The sequence below is a fragment of the Aegilops tauschii genome, chromosome 5, assembly GCF_002575655.3.
Source record: "Aegilops tauschii subsp. strangulata cultivar AL8/78 chromosome 5, Aet v6.0, whole genome shotgun sequence".
In the NCBI taxonomy this organism is placed as follows: Eukaryota; Viridiplantae; Streptophyta; class Magnoliopsida; order Poales; family Poaceae; genus Aegilops; species Aegilops tauschii.
In genome coordinates, this window is record NC_053039.3 from 574,393,455 (window position 1) to 574,415,122 (window position 21,668).

Consider the following 21,668-nt stretch of genomic DNA (forward strand, 5'->3'; position numbering starts at 1 on the left):
GGCGATCAAGGGCGGGATGGTGACTTAGCTACAGTGAGTTTTCGGCCAAAATCTCCATAATGTCGATTATTATGGCGACCATGCTGATATGGCTACTCTGCTAGAGTATCTCTAAGAAACCATCATCTATGGGCATTGGACGTAATGTGTGTCAATGTGAACCTCCTTGCATAATTTGTATCCCCATAAATATTAATGAGTAAAGAGACCCCCTTTTCCCCTAAAAGAACTAATCTAATTCTCTAGCCCATGCACGCGGGTTTAAAATTCCCATGAATGTTTAGAGTCTGAGATCGGACCACTCTTTAGTGCGGATGCTTGAGAGGGATTCTAGGATTCAATTTTTAGTGTATCTAAAATAATTCATAATTGCAGCAATGACCAAAACAATGTTGATAGACGACCGAATAACTATTTATTGATAGGAATACATAGATGAGCCGAGAATGGCTTATGATCTATCACTTGTGGATAAAAAGCCCGATGAGTTCACCAGTGACGCCACATCGCTCCGTCATTTTGCGATCACTTTCAACAACGAAATCCTCTTTGATCCGCTTGAGCGCATTATCGCACACATCACCGGCAGCCTTAGCGTCCAACACCTTCCTCAACGCATCGGCATAGTCCCCGACATGGAGACTATGTTTGGCAAGGACCTCGAGGTTATCTATAGCATCACCATAGGTCATGAGGCAGGCGAGCAGAGCGTCCCCCACAGGTGTTCCTTGGTTGTATCTGGCCCCGACTCCGAAGTTCTTGCTGTTGAATTTCGCGATGGCGGTGGCTATCTCCAGCGCGATGCTTGCGAGCTCATGCACGGTGGAGGCCTGGGTGCTATGTTCATCGCAGCTCAGCACATCCTCGCACAACGCGGGTTCTTGGTTTTCTTGCATGTGTTGGATACGAAAGTGACATCGGCGTGGGCTGAGGGGAGCCCATAAGACATGAGGGCAAGCACGACGAGAACCATAGCCATGGATGTTGTTGGAGTGCCCACCATTGTAGTTTGCACTTTGCAACTTGCTAGGTGTTGTTGTGTTGGTGCAGGACATGGCGACTCTTTCTTCTATATATAAGACTTTGTGCTAGAGAAAATTCTAAAGTTATTGTCCATATTAATGATTGTGTATTTATTCATACTGCTACATGAAATTAATAGCAAATCAAATGAATAATAGTACTAGCAAATCAAATAGATTTAGTTATTAAATGTATAATGTAGGAAAAAAAATTGAATGCACTCATTGCTTTTGGTGAGTTTAGAATTTCCAAATTAACATCTTCTTCTTTCTAGACGCAAGATAAATCTTGATATAAAGGCCTGGTGAACCCAATAATAAATGAGTTGCCTACAAAAATATAGTAAATGTACTGATTTTATTTGTAGCAAATCAAATTCTAATAAATGGATATTAGTGGATTGGCCAATCATGACAAGTGGAACAAATTGACATGAGTGTAGCAAGAGATGGCTAGAGGAACACTACATATGGCCACAGGGGTGGACCCACATTGACCCAACCTGTGTCACAAGACACCGAGTAAATTTCTTGATTACGTTGTCTGTCCGGATATATTGGCCCTCTCATATTTAGGATTGAATATTTACCATAAATTTAACTAATAAAATAAAAAAATATGTCACAAAAATTATACAGTGGAAATCATCTTCCGAATACAGATCCAACATTATAATTTTGAAGCACATAAACCATATTTTGTTAGTCATATATATGGTCAAATTTTTGACTCAAAATATAAATATTTTATTGCTTTTGAGTTTGGAATTCCCAAATTAATATATGTTCTTTATGATAAAGAGGAAGACAGGTCTTGATACATAAGGGTAGTCCTAGTGCTCCATGTTATACTATATCATAGTCATGACACATAAGAAAAATCTGATGTGACGCCCTATTTAATGAGGCAAGAGAGAGTTACTATATCTTAATCTTACTATAGTTCTTAGCACCAAAACCAACACTATAAGATATAATTTATGGGAGGGGTTATATATAAGTGCATATTTAATGCACACGATATAGTCTTAAGATATAGTACATTGGGAGTGCCCTAAATCTAACAAATCAACTAACAAATATGCTTTCTTTACAAAAAGAGCAATATACTAACATTAATTGTAGAAAATCAAATGGGAATAAATGACTATCAGTGGAGTAGCACCACTAAAGCTGGTCACAACGGGAGGTATCATATACTAGTATCAATGCATATGATATTAGTGTACGATACTACTTCCGCAATGCATCCTATCATAGCTTGGTATCATATTGATCACATTTATTGGCATGCATGACACACACTAGTACTTCATTTAATATGATACAATATCATATCATGATACTCACTCCTCACTTTTCTCATTTAATTGTGTGCCACCATAGCAAAATTATCTAGTTGACATGCATGATACTACCTATGATATTCCTATTGTGACCAATCTAATTAAGGATTTATCTTTGCAAAGGTCACTCCCACCTCCATAGGTTGACACAAATGTCACACTGCATGTGCGCCACTTGTCGCAACCTGGGAGTTTTCTCTTTTTTTGTAGATTTGTTCATTCAATATGTTTTATCTCTTAAATCGTGCGTCCAAATCTTAAACCGTTTTCACCATTGGATTCCACATGTCGATATGCTCAAAATTAGAACCCATGTCGATAGGTTTCGATGATTTTTTTTTACGAAAAACATGGATGAAAAAACCCGAACTGGGACCATGTTTTTCCCTTTCTAATCATGCCTCTCGTGAAAGCAATGCGTGCCTCCATGAGAAGTAAATTTGTGCCTCTCACAGAAGAAGAAAAAACACCTTTTTTCCTTTTCTGAGAGGAACGACCGTGCCTCTTACACAAGAAAATCCATGCCTTCACGAGAAGTAAATCTGCGCCTCTCACCGTGCCTCTTGCGTAAGAAAAAAAGAATTCACTTTCCGAGGGGCACAACAGTGCCTCTCGCGGACGCAAATCCGTGCATCCGCGAGAAGTAAATATATGTCTCTCACGGAAGCAAAAAATACATTTTTTTCCCATTCTCCGGAGGCAAGACCGTGCCTCTCGCAGAAGCAAATCTGTGCTCCACGAGAAGTAAATCCGTGCCTCTCACGGAAGAAAAAAAAGTATGTTTTTTCTTTTCTGAGAGGCGCGTCCGTGCTTCTCACGGAAGAAAAAAATGTAAACATATTTTTTTCCTTTTTCGAGAGGCACAACTGTGTCTCTCACGGAAGAAAATCTGTGTCTCCACGAGAAGTAAATATGTGCCTGCCGAGGAGGAAAAAAAAAAAGAAAACTCCCTCTTTTTTTCCTTTTCTGAGAGGCATGACCGTGACTCTCGCTGAAGCAAATCCGTGCCTCCACGAGAAGTAAATCTGTGCCTCTCACAGAAGAAAAATGCGCTTTTTTTTCCAAGAGGCACGACCATGCCTCTTGCGGCAGCAAATCCGTGCCTCTGCAAGAAATAAATCTATGTCTCTCACGGAAGGAAAAAAAGAAAATGTATTTTTCCCTTTCTAAGAGGCACGATCGTGTCTCTCGTGGAAGCAAATCCGTTCCTCTACGAGAAGTAAATATGTGCCTCTCGTAGAAGGAAAACAAAAAACATTTTCCTCGCTTTCTGAGAGGCACGACCGTGCCTCTCCCGAAAGCAAATCTATGTCCCTTGCGGGAAAATACCCCGCATAAATTTCCCTTTTCGAGAGGTACGACAGTGCCTCTCAGGGAAGCCAATCTGCGCCTCCCTGAGAAGTACATCTGTAACTTTCGCAGAAGAAAAAAATGTGTTTTTCTACGCAAATAATAATTCAATTTTTTTGTTCCAATCCTAAGAAAAACTAGAGAAAACCTAAAAGAAAAAAAAGAAAAAATCATCTAAAAGCCGAAAACGCGTACAGAAAAAACAATCGGATGGACCGCCAGAGCACGACGCGTGGCGGCGGCTAAGAGCATGACACATGATGTTGGCTGAGAGCGCGCCAAGTATCGTGCTCCCAGCCCAACCCAAGTGACCATTGTGGGGGTCCCGAACAGGTTCTCCTTGATTAGTTGCTCTCGCTCTCAGCTGTAGATTTCTATTTGGCGGGCCTAGTTCTGGGCACCTACTTTTTTATCTGTTTTATTTTTTATTTTCCATTTTATTTCCATTTCTATTGTACTACTTGTTTTCTTAGTTTATAAGCACACGAATATTTTTTAAATTTATGACCGTATTTTGACTTTATGAATTTTTTTAATTGGCAAATATTCATCATGAATTCTTTTCTTAAATAAACACTTTTAAATTTTTTAGAAGGGTTTTGAATTTCTAGAATATTTTCATTTTTAGTTTTTTTAAATCCATAAAAATATCTAAAGTTAATCAAAAATTATGCCAGTCTCCTAAATATTTTTCATTTTTTATCTTTCGTCTTTTTGAAAGCAATTTCCACAAAAAGGAGCATTCCCTTTTTAATTTTTCTATCAATAAACCAGCTCAAAACGAGGGCAAGGGCGGGTTTTGCCACTGAATCGACCAAATCAATGGAAAAACTGCCAGGAAGGATATGGACCGGCCTACAGGAATGTCAAGCATGGTAATGTCTCGCTTTTAGCAAGACAAAAGTTCCAAAATCACTAATTGAGCAGTACTTCTTCCAAAGATTACTTGCACCTCTCTAGATTTTGACAAGTGGCGCGCTGCATGTGCGCCACTTGTCACAACATGGGGTTTTTCCCTTTTTCCGTAGATCCATTTATTCAAAACGTTTTATCTCTTAAACCGTGCATCCAAATCTCGAACCGTTTTCACTGTTGGATTTCTCACGTCGAGATCTTCAAAACCAGATCCCATGGTGATAGCTTTTAGTGAACTTTTTTTCATGAAAAACCGGACGAAAAAACCACACCAGGAGCACATTTTTTCCCTTTCTGAAATCAAAACCGTGCATCTCGCTGAAGGAAACAAAAGAAAACATGTATTTTTTTTGTTTCTGAGAGGCAAGACCGTGTTTGTTCCCAATTGTTAGAGGCAAATGTGTGGTTTGCACAAGTGTCCAAAAATTCTGCAATTCGACATAAAATTAAAAAATAGGTTAACTGCTTTTTATCCTGAATAACATAAATAAATTATTGCATAATTTATTAAAAGTCCCCACACAAATATATATGTTTGCAATATTTTTTGTTCGTATCCAAGGTAGCCATGCCTCTCGTAGAAGCAAATCTGTACCTTTCGTGGAAGCAAATCAGTGCCTCTCGCGGAAAAAAGAGAAAACATGTTTTTTTCGTTTTCGAGTGGCACGGCCATGCCTGTCGCGTAAGCAAATCCGTGGCTCTCGTGAAAGATAAATCGTGCCTCTCACAGAAGGAAAAAAAAGAAGACAAAACAAGTTTTTTTAGAGGCACGGCCGTGCCTCTCGCGGAATAAAAACCATGCCTCTCGCGAAAGAAAAAAACACATTTTTCTTTCGTTTCCGAGAGCCACGGCCGTCCCTCTGATGGAAGCAAAATTATGTCTCTTACAAAAGCAAAACCGTGCTTCTCATGGAAGAAGAAAAAGAAAACACGTTTTTCGCGGATTTGAAAAGCTAAGAAAGACCAGTGAAAATCCGAAAAGCCGAAGAAAACCTGAAAAAAGCCCACCTAAAAAGTCAAAAAAGCGTGCGAAAAACAACCGGAGGGAGCGTCTAGAGCGCGACACATGGCGGCGGCTGAGAGCGTACGCTCTCAGCCCACCCTAGGTGACCCTTAGGGAGACTCCTGACGAGCGCTCCTCAGTTAGTTGCTCTCCTAAAGTTTGCATTGCCTCAAGGGAGTCCCGTAGTGGGCCGACCAAGTAGGAATCCGGTTAGTTTGGTTGTTCGCTTGTTTGTTTGTTTTTTCCTTTTTCTAATTATTTTAAAAAATTCTAAAAATATAGATATATATTAATATAAATACACTTCAATAATTTTTAAATAGTTTACAGTATATTGGAAAGGTGTTCATGTATTATAAATTTTTGTTTCCTTAATTTGCAAAAAAAAATGCTCATATCACTCAAAAACTTAGTACGACGCAGTCGCCTCCTCCCCTCAAAAAAGGCTAGGGTTTCTGTGCCTACCGGCGGCGGCGCCGCTAATCCCGCCTCTTGCCGGCGTGAGAGCTCCATTTTTAGATATTCATTCAAGTTTGTTAGGGTTTATGTCCTACTCAGTAAGACGAGATGGTGGCGGCTCCCTGAAGATGGAATAATGTTCTCCCCGCCTAGCCCCCATCCCAGTGGTGCGTCTAGCATCGTCGTTGGGCGCGTGGAGGTGTGCCTTTGGCGGATTTGTTCTTGGTGGATTTGCTAAGATCTGGTCGTAGTTCATCTACATTCATGTGTCTTCATGTTGGTTCCTTTCCGATCTACACTACTCTTCAACGGTGGTGGTTGCTATTCTGGTGCACTGATCCTATGGGGCTTTAGCATGAAGACTTTTCTGAGTGTCTACTACAACACCGGACACTGATGGCGTGCATCTTTGGCTCACTTCAGTGCTTGTAGTCATCGCTAGGTGGTCTATGGATCTAGATGTAATTTTTGTTATTTCTGATGTTCGTTGTACTGCCATAATTAAAGATAAATAGATGAACAAATTTCCAAAAAAAAATGTTTATCACATCTAAAAGTTGTTCATGCATGCATTTAAAAATATGTTCATGACATTTTATCAAAACGTTCATATAATTTAAAAATGTGTTTGGTAATTTTGGTAATATGTTTCGTACCATTCAAAAAACGTTCATGACATTTAAAGAAAATGTTCGTTCCACTTCAAAAATGTTAATTATATTTATGAAATATGTTCAATCTATAGCTAACAATAAAGGGCTATTACTTCTGGTGTACGTCATCGAAATTGCCCCCAAAATTGCAAAATATTACCCACCGGTGCCACCTACACTAGTGCAAAAAGGGCTAGCCACAACTTTAGTTGGTGGCGCGTCATTTTCCATCAACGCCAGCACTATAGGCATAATTGGCACATCAGCTTTACATGTTTAGTGTTGGCGTAGCTTTTTCTAGACACGTCACAAATTTGTTGGCCCGTATGTACTCACCGTTTGGAATATAGTGGTGGCGTTGGTTTTCTATGCACGTCATAGTTAATTTGTTAGTGCCGGCGTTTGTTTTCTATGCACGCCAAAAATATTTTTTTCCATTTTATCAAGTGCTTTAATTATTTAATGATTATACTAGTCACAAAATAATGAACATTTTATATTATATTTTTTCATCATTATATTTAGTGTTTTAATCATTTTAGGACTTTTATTTCTTTACTACCAGTTCTAATTTGGAGTCTTACATTTTGTTAAGTCATTCATTAATCTTAGACTTCTTTTATTTGAGCTGTTATTAGCTGTGGCATTGCTCTTTAGCCCCACGCCAGCAATATCACACCTGAGTCAACTTAGTAAAAGAGCTAAGTCACAACCCTCCTCTCATTTCACACCCACCCCGTCCGTATACACTTCCCCCTCGACCAAAGCCACCGCCGCGGCCATCGCCGCCCCATCGCAGCCACCAAGGTTCGATCCACTCCTCCTCCCATCGCATCTCCTTCCTCTCCACTCCCACGTCCTCCATCCACGGACACGCCACACTGAATCCATTGGAATTATGTAGTTGATTTAGGGGACTGCTTTAATTTGTGTAGAAATTTTAGTATGTATCATGGATTACTTTGTGTGATGTAGAATCCGAAGTTAGTTGCGTGGATTGCTTTGTGTAGAAATTTTAGTGATAATCCGATTGTTATTCTGTAGAATCCAATATTTATAATGCATTTTGATTAGAAATATTTTGAGTGTGTAGATTATTAGGAATAAATAAAATGAACTCCTATAAATTACTACTGTAGAATTTGTTTATTTGTGTCTCCCTCCGTGGACTTTGTTTATTTGTGTATAAAATTAACAGTGTAGAATTATATACTTAATTTTTAATATGTTTTCAATATGTTTTATGTAAAATGAACTCCAATTATGTTTAGTAGAAATTGATTTACTAGTGTACAAACTGGTTATATACTTAGTTTCAATTATATTTGGTGTAGAATGGCGCAACCACCACCATGTCCAGTGCACAAGTCAAGGTGCGCAACCAAGCTTGCAAGTGGCACGCTGTTTGGCATCTACTTTTAGCCGTGTTTTGTTCCTGCAACGGTAATGCATTATATGAACATTCTAACCGTTAGTTCTTTTGTTTTTGTTGCTATTTCGAGTAATGCATGTGTTTATTTTTTTGTTTTTTCTTACACAGATCGTCCCTTGCAATGTGAGATTGGAGTTCAATGAGCTCATTACCGGAGACACTGTGATCTTCGACGCTCCTTGGGTGCCCTACACTATGGAGGTCCATAAGGGACGAAAGATATTCCAAATTGGAGGAGATGAATGAGATCGTTTCATCGCCCACATGCATCTCACTAGGGCGAACTGATCAGCTCACTACTAGGAAAAGGGCTACTAGTGGCGCACCTGTTTTGCCTACTAATGGCGCACTACAGGTGCGCCACTAGCACCACGCCATTAGATTTTATTACTAATGGCGCACCACAGGTGCGCCATTAGTATACCAGATACTAATGGCGCACCATGTGGTGCGCCATTAGTATACCATTAGGTGCTCCACTGGTATTCCCTCCAGGTGCGCCACTAATAACCTTATAGGTGCGCCACTAGTAATAAAGGAAGGTGCGCCACTAATAAGGGCTTAAATGCGCCACTAGTAATGTATTTGGAAAACAAAAAAAATCTAAATTTACAGAAAACGACCTATAAGGAAAATAATTTAAAAACAAAAAATGAAATAGAATCATAATTTTTATTATAATAAGAATATTACAATGTCTTTACAAGTTTCCAATAAAAGGAAAATTGCAAGGAAATAAAAGAAAATCCTAAAACTAATCTTCTAGTAATCTTTTCTTCTTTTTCTTCACTTTATCCCTGCAAAATGTAACAAAATAAACAGAAAGACAAACAAACTATTTATAACATGTCAATACTGTCATTTTTTATGCAGAACTAGATATGAGCATATATTTCCAGAATTACATGGTGTGAATATTGTATGAGTAAGATTATAATGGAAATGAATTTTGATAGGAGCCCACTTTCGACAAGTATTTATCTGACAGAGCTAAATAATCAGGGCATTTACCTTTTGATAATATTATTATACTATACTACCAGTATACTACTCCACTTGGCTTCATTTGAATGTACAGTCAAATTAAAAAAATGTGTTCATGGGGCAGTAGCACTAAGATTCGATCGTTTTCTGTCGGCCAACATATATATGGATAAATCAGAGATTAGACATGCATATAAAAGAAGGAAAATCAAGAAATATTAATCAATTGGGGTAGTCATGGTGTACTCAGTTTTATTACGGTGGCCAACTTTCACTATGTGTATATGTTTGAACAAAAAAACTGTGGAAATAATGATAACGAATGGAAGAGTAGCACAAACATGTTCATCCAGTTCCACAACCAACCAAGTAAAGACAGTACCAACAAATGATCAAGAGAAAAGCAACCTTCAAGGCAGATAGGGCAAACATCCTTCTCCTCGATCTTATCTTCAGGGGCACCTTTTTCACATGATTCGTATTCATCCACCTTCAGAGATTCCTGCTGATCATCTGTTTTGCTTTTGATATCTGACTTCTCCAGATCTGCACATGAAAAATTATAAGCTTGCATCACTACCATCACTAGGCTAATTCTAATAAGCCTAAAATAAATAAATTCTAATCAGCCTCAAAGCCCATAAGAGCTTTACCTGGGTTTTCTGTAACTGGCAAACTAACATCATAAGGCAATGGTGCAAGGGGTTGCCCGATAAGTGTCAGGAGTGGATGTGTCCGGATTTGTGTCAACGGCGACTATAGCAGAAGCTGGAGATGATCCATCAAAGGCAGAAGACAAAGGTTCATGCTCCTCCTAATGACAGCAAGCAGCATATCACATAGACAACATGACATGTGACATTAAGCAGTAGCATACTAACTAAAAAGTAGCATGCCTCATGACAGTAGTATTGAGCACAATTAGTATAGCCTTAGACTAGTAATTCATGCCTTTGATCCTAACAGTTTTACAAAACTGATAACAATAGCACAATTAACAGTACAAGAAAACCAGCAACTATATCCATAGTGCCAACAACAGTAGAAACAACCTAGAACCACTTGAACTAGATACAGTAGGATATCAATAAGGCATTATCCAAGTTCTTACACAAACCAGAACACCAAATCAGATACATAAGCAAGGGCATGACCACAGGAGCAACTAAAGGGATAGCAACAATTACTGGCAACATTAGAATAACCTTTAGTTGGCCCTAAAACAATCAGCAGTAGCAATGCATCAACAGAGCGACAACAATGGCCAAGACACTAGAAGTAGTAGTAGGCCAGAGAGGAGAAGTGGAACTCATTGGGCTAGGGTTGTAGCCGATGCCGAGCACGTCACCATACCAGCACGGCGAGGCAGCAGCCACAGCACCGCACGGCGCCAACCAACGTCGGGGTTGCGCAGCACGCCTCCCGACCGGCGGAGGGGCACCGTGCACAGCAGGAGCATGACCCAGGCAACACCAGCACCACTAGGAGGTGTGGGAGGTGGCGTACCTGACTGGAGCAACGAGAAGGAGACTGCCGGCGATGAGGGGCTCATCACCACCGAAACCCTAGCGGAGGGGATCGATGGGAACGACCTCAGGAGGCGAGGATAACCAAATTGAGCCGGTGGGGAAGGTAGATCAGCTCGAGGGGGAGCTGCCGGTGCCCAATCCGCCGCCCGCTGGCTTCGCCGTCGCCGGAGGTGAGGTGGCGGCCGAATCCCTAGCTAGCTACGGGGGACGATGGAGGGTGGGAGCGCCGATTCTGGCCGGAGGGGAAGGAGGCCTGGAGCTTGGGGAGGTTGGGGGAGTGCTTCCCGCAGCCGGAACTCGCCGAAATAGGCCGGCGTGGGTGGTGGCGGCGACGAGGGAGAGGGGTTCGTGGGGGACAGAGGAGAGAGGTCGCGAGACAGAGAGGGAGGAGGCGTTCGGTGGAGTTGGGTGGGCTCTATCTCGTGAGCTCTTTTTTTTTGAAACATAATTACTAATGACGCACTGTGGGAGTGGTGCGCCATTACTAGTTGAACTAGTAATGGCGCACCACCCCACGGTGCGCCATTAGTAGTTTTGAAAAAATGAAAAGAAAAAAAAATTGTACTAATGGAACTAGTAATGGCGCACCATTCCACGGTGCGCCATTAGTAGTTTTGAAAAAATTAAAAGAAAAAAATTACTAATGGCGCACCGTGGATGTGGTGCGCCATTAGTATTTGCACACTAATGGCGCACCAACACATGGTGCGCCATTAGTATTTAGTAATGGCGCACCACATGTACAGTGCGCCATTAGTGTCCATATTGGCTATAGCTGTTTTTGTAGTAGTAGCTTCTCCTTCAGAAGACAAACTCCAAGGCTGGCTGTTATCTACCTCAACTCGGAGGACGAAGATGATGAGGTCCCACTTGATGAAGCCCTCTAGCCCAAGGAATCAGGCTGAGTGAGGACGAATCGGGCAACCTCTGATACATACTTCCTCCACGTGATGACTACGACGGGATGCCAATCGTGACCCGCCTGACAAGGACGAATGTTAACCACCATGTCATGGTATGTTACTTAGTTTAGATATTTGAAATGCTTAATTAGTAATGTTGTGATATGCTTAGTGTAGAATTTGATGATATGCTTAGTGTGTAGTAATGTGATATGCTTAATGTAGTAATGTTCTGATATGCTTAGTGTGTAGTAATGTGATATGCTTAGTGTACTAATGTTGTGATATGCTTATTGTATAATTTGAGGATATGCTTAGTGTGTAGTAATGTGATATGCTTAGTGTAGAATGTGATGATATATGCTTAGTGTAGAATTTGATGATATGCTTAATTAGTGTGTAAAATCCTGTGATATGCTTATTAGTGTGTAGTAATGCTGTGATATGCTTAGTGTAGAATTTGATGATATACTTAGTGTAGAATGTGATATGCTTAGTAATGTGATAGGTGTTTAGTGTAGTAATGTGACATGTTGATTTATCATATATGTTTTTTTCCAAAAATTACCTAAGAGGCTAAGTGAGAGCTGTTGATGAGGACATGACTACCTTGGATTCGACCTAAAATATTGCATACTTGTATTTTTGTCAGGTGATTTCTAATGCAAACTATGCAATAATTTATTTATGTCATGCAGGACAAAAATACTTCACAAACTTTTGTGCCATGTCTAATTGCAGGTGTATGGGACATTTGTACAATCCACATATGAAGATAAGGAAAAAAGAGAAGTTTAGGTGATGTTCAAAAAGCCCACTCATGTCACTTTTGGGCCAAGAGAAGATGGAGTCCAAGTCTCTTATGTTCTGGATTTAGATTCGGACTGCACAGACATACCTGGCTCAAAACGCCAAGAACTCTTTCATACGGACTCCGGATTGGGTGATTCTTTTTTGTTCGAAAGTAGATTTCGTGCTCTTTCCAACCCAATTGGATTCACCTTAAAATTCGTCCGGAGCGTTGAGTTATCGACGAAACAATATGGCGCTGCAGCAGAATCCGAGTCAAACTACAAGTCCAAAGGTGTTGCATCACCTCCACTTGGGCCCATGAGCCTTGTACGACCTAGGGTTAGTCTTAGGCTGCCTTGGGACGTCCTCTCACCTCCTTGGCCGCCTCCCTTGCTCCTATATAAGTAGATCCATCTAGTAGCTTTTTCCTTGGGATTTGTTTAGTTAAAAGTTAGCCATTGCAACTTCATGTACTTCGTTCGTGTCCAACGACCAGACCAAGACCGCTTCCGGATCCCCATCTTTATCAATACTTTATCTATATTCGCAATAATCAGATTGCTTTATCATATTCTTGCTTGTTCTTCGATTGCTTGCAGGAATAGACCTTCGTGGTCAGACTGATGTTGCTTCCGGCATCGTCAGTAACCTCAGGAGATTGGTTTAGCGATTGTTAAGGCGCGACGTGGGTGCACGTTTGTAGTCGGATCGTCAAAGTCGTCTCCACCAAATCGATAGTTACCATCTCATTGAAAGATCGGGACCCTCGCCTCTATCAGTCGTGGCATCGAGTAAGATGAAGCAGGAATTGCTGGACTACGCCTTACCGCAAGGGGCTCCACATCAATTGTGCTTACGCAATGGACACGGACGGACACACTGTTTTCGGCGCAGCGGGGTGGAACAACTTCCTTCCTGGCAAGAATCTCGAAGTTGGACAGGCCATCTTAGTCACCATCAGGAACACCCCGCGCCATAATTTGAGGATGATGATCGTCATCGACCTCATTTAGAACTATGTATGTGACGGGTCGTAGATGCTAAATGAACTGCTTATATATTAGCGCTATCTACTAGTGTTTTAGCTCGTAATGTTCTATTAACTGGTAATGTTTGTGAGACCTAGGTACTACGTATTGTTTGTGAGATTGTCACTTAATTATTAACTCGTAATGTTCTATTATCTGGTACTGTTCTACAGCATAATGTTATATGTGTGCTTAGTTTTAATGTGAAATGCTAAAGGTTACATGATGTCAAAATAATTTTTTTGGTTGCATGGAACGTTCGTAGCGTGCAAATTACATTGTGCACAGCTAGGTGAGTGAATGTTGTGGTGACGTTGCAGACGTGGCACGCCAGCAACATGTATAATACTACTGACGTAGTCTCCAACGCCACCACTATTTCTTAACAATGACGCTATATTGGTAGCGTCGGGCTTCCATGCCAGCAAGGCTATTTTTGGCACGCCATACCTAGGTTTTTCTGCACTAGTGCTATAAGTGATAGAAAACGTTTCACACAGGGGAATCCCAGCGCGGGCCGACCCATGTAGTGGGAACCTACTATACTGCGCTCTGCTTTAGACCGGCCCATCTCTCGACGGCCTGTTTTTTAATTTCCTGTTTTATTTTCTGTTTTCCTTTTTCATCTTCATTTTTTTACTTTAAATAATTTGGAACAAAAAAAGTTTTGAAAATTATAAAAAATGTGAATTCTGAAATAAAATGTTTAATAATTCATCAATGCTTGTGGATTCAGCAAATGTCCGCCTTTTTTTGCTTACTTACAAAATGTTCGAAATTTTGAAAATAAATATTAGGGAAATGAAAAAATGTTCAACTTTTTTTTAAAAAGTTCCTCTATTACAAAATGTTATTGAATTTGAACATAATTTCGCCAATACAAAAATGTTCATGAATTGAAAAATAATCTAAACTTTCAAAAACTGTTCGTGACTTACAAAATAGTTTATGAATTCATAAAATATTCACTGATTAAAAAAATGTTCGTTAAATAAAAAAATGTTCGTCAATTCTAGATATATTCTCTTATTCAAGAATTGTTTTTTGAAAAAATGTTCACATTTGCTTTTTGCAAATAGTATAAAAGGTTCAGGAATTCAAAAAATGTTCAGGATTTTAGAGAATGTTTGAAATGTGTAAAAAATTAAGAACTTAAAAAATGCTCATTATTTTAGATATGTTCACTAGTTTAAAAAATGTTCATTATTTTTAAAAATTGTTCACGATTTCACGAAAATGAGACTGATAGTGTATCTCTAAGATGCAGCAAAATATGGTCATGGCCATTTGAGAATATGATTTTTTTTTTCTTCCGTTGCAACGTACGGGCCGTTTTTCCAGTATTTGTTTAAAAAATATTCACCATGTATTTAAAAATTGTTCGATGTGTATATTTAAACACAATATACACCTCTTTTTTGTGGGAATACACAATATGCATCCGTTTCGCAAAAACACACACAATATGCACCTTTTTTTACGTCAAACACAATATGCACCTTTGTGTTTGTTCGTTTTAGTTTTTTCGCAGTTGGGTTTTTTTGTTTTAGTTTTTTTCATTTATTTTTTCTTCTGGTTTTTAACGATCTTTGGCTTCCATTTCCTTCTCTTTTATTTTTGGGGTGTTCCCGGTGAGCCACGAGTTGCACCTCGTAGGTTTGTCAGGCACGGCAGACTATTCGGTGGACCGCTACATGAGGCTCTTCGCCAGTGCCGGATGATCAGCGTCTTCCCGAGCCCAACTAGTGTGGAGAGCTCGACAGCATCGGCGACCGCCATCATGAGCACCGAGATGATATCACCACTCGTCTCAAATTAATACTCAAGCCTGCGTCGGTTTTCATTTGGCTTGGGATCATCGGCAACTATCTATCTCCAATAGTAATATCAGGGGTATGCGGGCACTGTGGTGCTAATTAACATGCTATGGTCAAAACAAAGGCGGTAAATCCATCCATAAACAACAGGAAATGTTAGATAAAACGAGAATAATCGAGACACGACAGACACGGTTTTTTACGTAGAAACCCTTGCGGGAGAAAACCACGGACGCACGAAGGCGCAATCACTATGATAGAGGAGTATTACAAGCACGAGACGACATACCGTCTTATGTGCGACTACATGGGGTATATATGAGGGGTAACACATAAGAGTCCTTTGAGGACAAGTAAATGAGTTGTACTCGTATGTGTTGGTACCAACGCAAAGGCCCACACCGTGTGTACTACGTCTAGTCCAACACGATACTAGAATTTGGATCACAATTCAGCAATCTCCACCTTGAGGCAAATTCCCTTCAGCAGGAGCATGAGTACTTATCTTGCATACCTTCAAAAATTGCCTTCAGCAACAACATCTCGAATATAATGATACCTGACATCAATGTGCTTTGTTCTCTCATGATACATTGGATTCTTTGTAAGATATATGGCACTTTGACTATCAGAAAATATGGTAGGGCAAGAAGAATCTCCACAAAGCTCAGTGTATAAACCTTTCAACCAGATAACTTATTTGTATGCCTCAGAAATAGCCATATACTCGACATCAGTAGTGGAAAAAGCCACAATAAATTGCAAAGGTGCTCTCCAACTCATAGCACAACCACCAATGGTGAAAACATAACCTGTGAGTGATCTTCTCTTATCCAAATCACCAGCAAAATCAGAATCAACAAAACCAACAAGTCCATCTCTAGGCTTTCCAAACTGTAAATAAGCATTAGAAGTACCTCGCAGGTATCTGAAAATCCATTGAACTGCTTTCCAATGCTCTTTTTCAGAATTAGCCATGTATCTACTGACAACACTCAATGCATATGATAAGTCAGGACGAGAACAAACCATGACATACATAAGTGAACCAACTGCACTCGAATAGGGAACTCTAGACATGTACCCTCTCCGTCCGAAAATACTTGTCATCAAAATTGATAAAAAGGGATGTATCTAGAACTAAAGTACATCTAGATACATCCCTTTTATCAATTTTGATGACAAGTATTTCCAGACGGAGGGAGTACTCAATATCGGCATCTAACTTAGGACATAAAGCTGATGACAATTTGAAGTGTACAGCTAACAGAGTACTTACTGGCTTGGCATTATGCATATTAAAATGACAAAGAACTTTATCAATATATCCCTTCTGACTTAGATATACTTTTCCAGATGGTCTATCTCTGGATATTTCCATGTCAAGTATTTTCTTTGCTGCACCCAAATCCTTTCATCTCAAATTCATTACTCAATTGCTTCTTTAGTTCATCAATCTCTGACATGCTCTTTCCAGCAATTAACATATCATCAACATAAAGGAGCAAATATATAGTTGAACCATTGACAGTTTTCAAATAAACGCATCTATCATAATTAGACCTTTTGAAACCTTCAGAGAGCATAAAAGTGTCAAATCTCTTGTACCACTGTCTAGGAGATTGCTTCAATCCATAAAGAGATTTCTTTAACTTACAGACAAGCTTTTCTTCTCCCGAAATAACAAAACCTTCAAGTTGTTCCATATAAATATCCTCTTCTAATTCTCCATATAAAAATGCAGTTTTACCATCCAATTGCTTAAGCTCATAATCATGCATGGCAACAATACTGAGTAAAGTGTGAATAGAGCTATGCTTCACAACAAGAGAAAAGACTTCGTTATAGTCAATACCTAGAATCTGACTGTAACCTTTAGCAACTAACCTTGCTTTATATCTTGTCTCATCATTAGGAGAAACACCTTCTTTCCTCTTGAAAACCCACTTGCAATGAATAGGTTTCTTCTCTCTAGGTAATTTTATTAAATCCCAAATGCCATTCTTTTCAAGTGATTCCATCTCATCATGCATAGCGGTCATCCACTTATTACTATTACCAGAAATAATAGCCTCAGAATATGAAGAAGGCTCAGCATTACCTTCAATTTCTTCTGCAACAGATAAAGCAAAAGAAACAATATTGCACTCTTCAATTAACCTGTGAGGTTTATTAATACCCCGCCTAACTCTGTCACGTGTGAGATTCCAACTAGGTGAAACAATAGGCTGATTTGGAGTGGGAGTGACATGTTCATCATCAACGACGGGTTCATCATGTGCATCGACATTTTCATTACCGGATGTATCACCTGAATCAATAACATGCTCCACCTGAACAGTAGGCTGTTGTTCACTCTCAATAGGAACATTAGTAGATGGAACATCATGTAACATAGCAGATTCATTAAAGATAACATTTATGCTAATAAGAATCTTCCGGGTTTCAGGATTTCATAATTTAAAACCTTTAACACCAGATTTATAACCAAGAAAGATGCACTTAACAGCCCTAGGCTCCAACTTTCCGTTATCAACATGAGCATAAGTTGTGCAACCGAAAACTCTCAACTGTGAATAATCAGCAGGTGAACCAGACCATACCTCAATTGGAGTTTTCTTATTAAGAGCAATAGATGGTGAACAGTTGATGAGATAACAAGCAGTGGAAGCAGCCTCAGCCCAAAAACGCCTATGCAAACCTGCATTGGACAACATGCAACGGGCTCTGGAAATAATGGTCCTGTTCATACGCTCAGCAACACCGTTTTGTTGAGAAGTATAAGGAACGGTGTAGTGTCTGACAATGCCTTCAGACTTGCAATAATTCTTAAATTGCTTAGAATAGAATTCCATACCATTATCAGTGTGAAGTATTTTAGCTTCTTTTCAGTTTGCCTCTCAATCATAATCTTCCACTCCTTAAATGCTGAGAATGCTTCATATTTATGCTTCAAGAAATAAGGCCAAACTTTTCTCGAATAATCATCAATAAAATAGTCAGCATGTAACCAACACCACCTAATGACTTCTTGCGAGATGGTCCCCATAAATCAGAATGGACATAATCAAGAATACCTTCAGTTGTATGAGTCGAAGTGTTGAACTTCACCCTCTTGTGCTTGCCAAAGATACAATGCTCACAAAATTTTAATTTACCAGGTTCATATCCATCAAGAAAACCTCTCTTATTTAACTCTGCTAAACCAAGTTCACTCATATGTCCAAGACGCATATGCCAAAGGTTAGCAGCATCACAATCAGAATTCTTTGAAATAACTGGAGTAGCATTACCTGAAATGGTAGAACCTCGAAGGTAATAAAGACCATTGGTCGAACTTAAGTCACCTTTCATCACAATAAGGGAACCTTTGGTGACCTCCAAAACGCTATCTCCACCTGAATACTTGTACCCCTTTGCATCAAGGGCACTCATAGAAATAAGATTTCTCTTCATCTTCGGAATATACCGAACATCTGTCAAAGTTTTGATTGTGCCATCAATCATCTTGATTCGAACGGAACCTATGCCTTCAATCTTGCATGGTGAATTATCAAAACCCAAAACGGAACCAGCAACAGTAGTAGAATCAAAAGTATTAAACCAATCTCTATGCGGGAACATATGAAAAGTACATACAGTGTCAAGTACCCACTCATCATTGGTCTCAGCACATCCAGCAATAACAACAAGAGCATCATCGGAATTATCATCATGAGCAACATTAGTTGAATTTTCACCTTGTTTGTTACCTTTCCTCTTTTCTTTGTTCTGCGACTTGAAACACTCAGAGATGTCATGCCCGTTTCTCTTGCAATATCGATATTATTTCTTGTCTCTGGATTGCGACCGGCCCCTGTAGCCATTCTTACTTTTGCCTCTGTTTTCTTTATGTGAGTTCTCCTTTGTCCTGCCACGAACAGATAATCCCTCGGCTTCGGATGACCTCGAACCATCATGAGGCACCATTAGTTTCATCTTCTCCTTAGAGTTCAAAGTTTCATAAACTTCATTAAGTCTGAGAGTATCACGACTGTATAATATGGTATCTCTAAAATTGGTAGAAGAACTTGGCAGTGAACAAAGTAACATTAAAGCAGTATCTTCCTCTTCATACTTAACATCCATTGCAGCAAGATCGGATATAATCTCCTTATATTCTGAAATATGATTCAAAACATTCAAATGGAGTTGAATTTGTGACAAAGCCTTACGATCCCTTCTTTTCTCCTCATCGGTCCAATTCTGAATTCGATTCTTCCCAAAACTATTCAGTGCATCATCATAGTCGGCTTGTGCCAACAACGCCCGCATCTTGACTTGCCATAGGGTAAACCTTGTGTCACGGTTAGTCCTGGCCATGGGCAGCCCGGCCCGAAAAAGCCCGACCCGGCCCGGCCCGATGCTGTTCCCGGGCCGGGCTCAGGCCTAGATTTTGAGCCCGATGGCCGGGCCGGGCCCAGGCCCGTCGCTTTTGCGCTTTTCTGAAAGGGCCCGGCCCGAGGCCTGAGGCCCGGCAGGCTTTTACGCGTTTGAGCCGGGCTTGGGCCAAAAAACAGGCCTGATGGACGGGCCGGGCCCGAGGTTTGGCCAAGTATATAGTCACGGTCAAGCAGCGGAAGATCGTGCTTCATGGATCCCATGCGTCGATTAAATCTGTGTACACAAGTAGTGCAAGCCGGTAGAAAAATTCTTGATAGAATTTAACATGTGAAACAAATAGAACAGAGTAAATAGCACATGGTAGTATTAGGCAGTGGACGTAGCGGCAGACGAACACAGAACGAAAAAACTGAACTAGCAGCCTTCACGTGAGAACTAGTACTGCTGGAGTAGTAGTACTTGATGATTGCTTTTTTTGTCTTCCCGTGGAGTTAAGTGGCGGCTGATCGTTGTTTACCTCGGGACTTGAAGCGACCACCGGCTGCAGCTCGGCGGAACGGCCAGGGACGACTCGATTGATGTAGTAGCAGCGGCAGCTCACGCACCAGCGATGCTGCGTGTACGCGAGGGCAGCGGTTATCGATCGCCTCGGTACTTGGAGCTTGCCAGACTCGGTGACATGCGGCGGCGATAGAAAGCGATCCGGCGGATCGCCAGGTCGCGTCGGCGGCGCACAGGACGCCAACCCTAATCCTTCCGTACCTGTCTCGTCTCGTATTCAAACCTCGCTCCGTATATCACTTGTTAGATAAAATGAGAATAGATTCCCCACGGCCGCGCTTCAAAAGAGATATACGAGTCCCTGTTTTCCTCTCGTGTCCCACCCTTGCCCCCGTCAGGGAAGGCCGATCTTCCGCCGGCGACCTCGGTCGTTGGTGGTGCGGAGGGTCGGATCCATGTGGATCGCTTTTACTCCCTCGTAGTCTATGTTTTTAGGTTGTTCATCGTCTTAGCTTCAGTGGTGATGATGACAGTGCTGAATAAAGATTCTTCGGATCCTTCCCTGACAAGGCCATCGGTCCTATGGTTGGGAATGAATCTGGAAACCAGTCTGTTCAAGCAAGGATGGTGTGGCGGCGGCGGCATCCTCGTGGTGGACCTGTGTCCTTGGGCTCCGCCGTTGCGACGACGTTTGCTCCAGCGTCGGCGCGGAGCTTGGGAGGTAGTCCAGAAGCGGATGTAGATTATGGTCTGCATCGACGACATCTGAACAACGGAGCATGTGCTAGGCTCGTGGTTCGTGGATGACAGGTTTGGTTTCCTCCTTCGGCGTTTTAGTCGTGGTGGGGTGCCAGATCTGGAGTTCGATGGCGTGTCCGAGGTGTTGTCCCGGTCTGATTCGTTCAATGGTAAGGGCTTCATTTTTGGTGTGCCACCTTGGAGGTCCACAAAGCTGCATATCAGCGATGGAGCCACGTCGAGCTCGGGTGAGGAGGTGATTCGTCATTCTTTTCTTCGGTGACTGCTGTGGTGGTGCCGGAGGCAGGTGACGGGCGTTGGTGTCAAGCTCAGAGATGTTCTGCTATCTTTTCAGTTTTGTCATGTTGGTTTTTACATGACTTGTACTTTGTTCTTTATGATATGAATGAGACACGTATTATCATAAAAAAAGATAAAAGAAGAATAAACGAGACACGAGAGACACGGATTTTTACGTGAAAACCCTTGCGGGAGAAAACCACGGATGCGCGAAGGCGCAATCACTATAATAGAGAAGTATTACAAGTACGAGACGATAGACCGTCTTAGGTGCGACTACAAGGGGTATATATGAGGGGCAACACATAAAAGTCCTTGGAGGACAAGTAAACGAGTTGTACTCGTACGCGTTGGTACCAACGTCAAGGCCCACACCGTGTGTACTACGTCTAGTCCAACACGGTACTAGAATTTGGATCACAATTTAACATGAAAAGCAAACCCTTGTAGTATTTGAACGGAGGCGCTGCAACACTCTTTTTTCCGGTCTAGTGAAACTGGTTATCTACTGTAG

General features: G+C 40.9%; 1 protein-coding gene and 1 long non-coding RNA gene across 2 annotated transcripts; both read right to left on the reverse strand.

The window, feature by feature from the left end:
- Positions 1-461: 461 nt before the first annotated feature.
- Positions 462-1,055, reverse strand: LOC141023214 (uncharacterized). The gene has a single exon (XM_073499560.1). The coding sequence runs from the start codon at positions 1,053-1,055 to the stop codon at positions 462-464; it is 594 nt and encodes a 197-aa protein (XP_073355661.1).
- Positions 1,056-8,833: 7,778 nt separating this feature from the next.
- LOC141022766 (uncharacterized) lies at positions 8,834-9,893 on the reverse strand. The gene is made up of 2 exons (XR_012183806.1): positions 9,818-9,893; positions 8,834-9,710 (listed from the first exon to the last, which is right to left on the reverse strand). It is a non-coding gene; the product is annotated as an uncharacterized lncRNA (long non-coding RNA).
- Between the last annotated feature and the right edge of the window lie 11,775 nt (positions 9,894-21,668).

Excerpts from the sequence above, each read along its gene's own strand:
- LOC141023214 (XM_073499560.1), bottom strand. The coding sequence starts at position 1,055 with ATGTCCTGCACCAACACAACAACACCTAGCAAGTTGCAAAGTGCAAAC.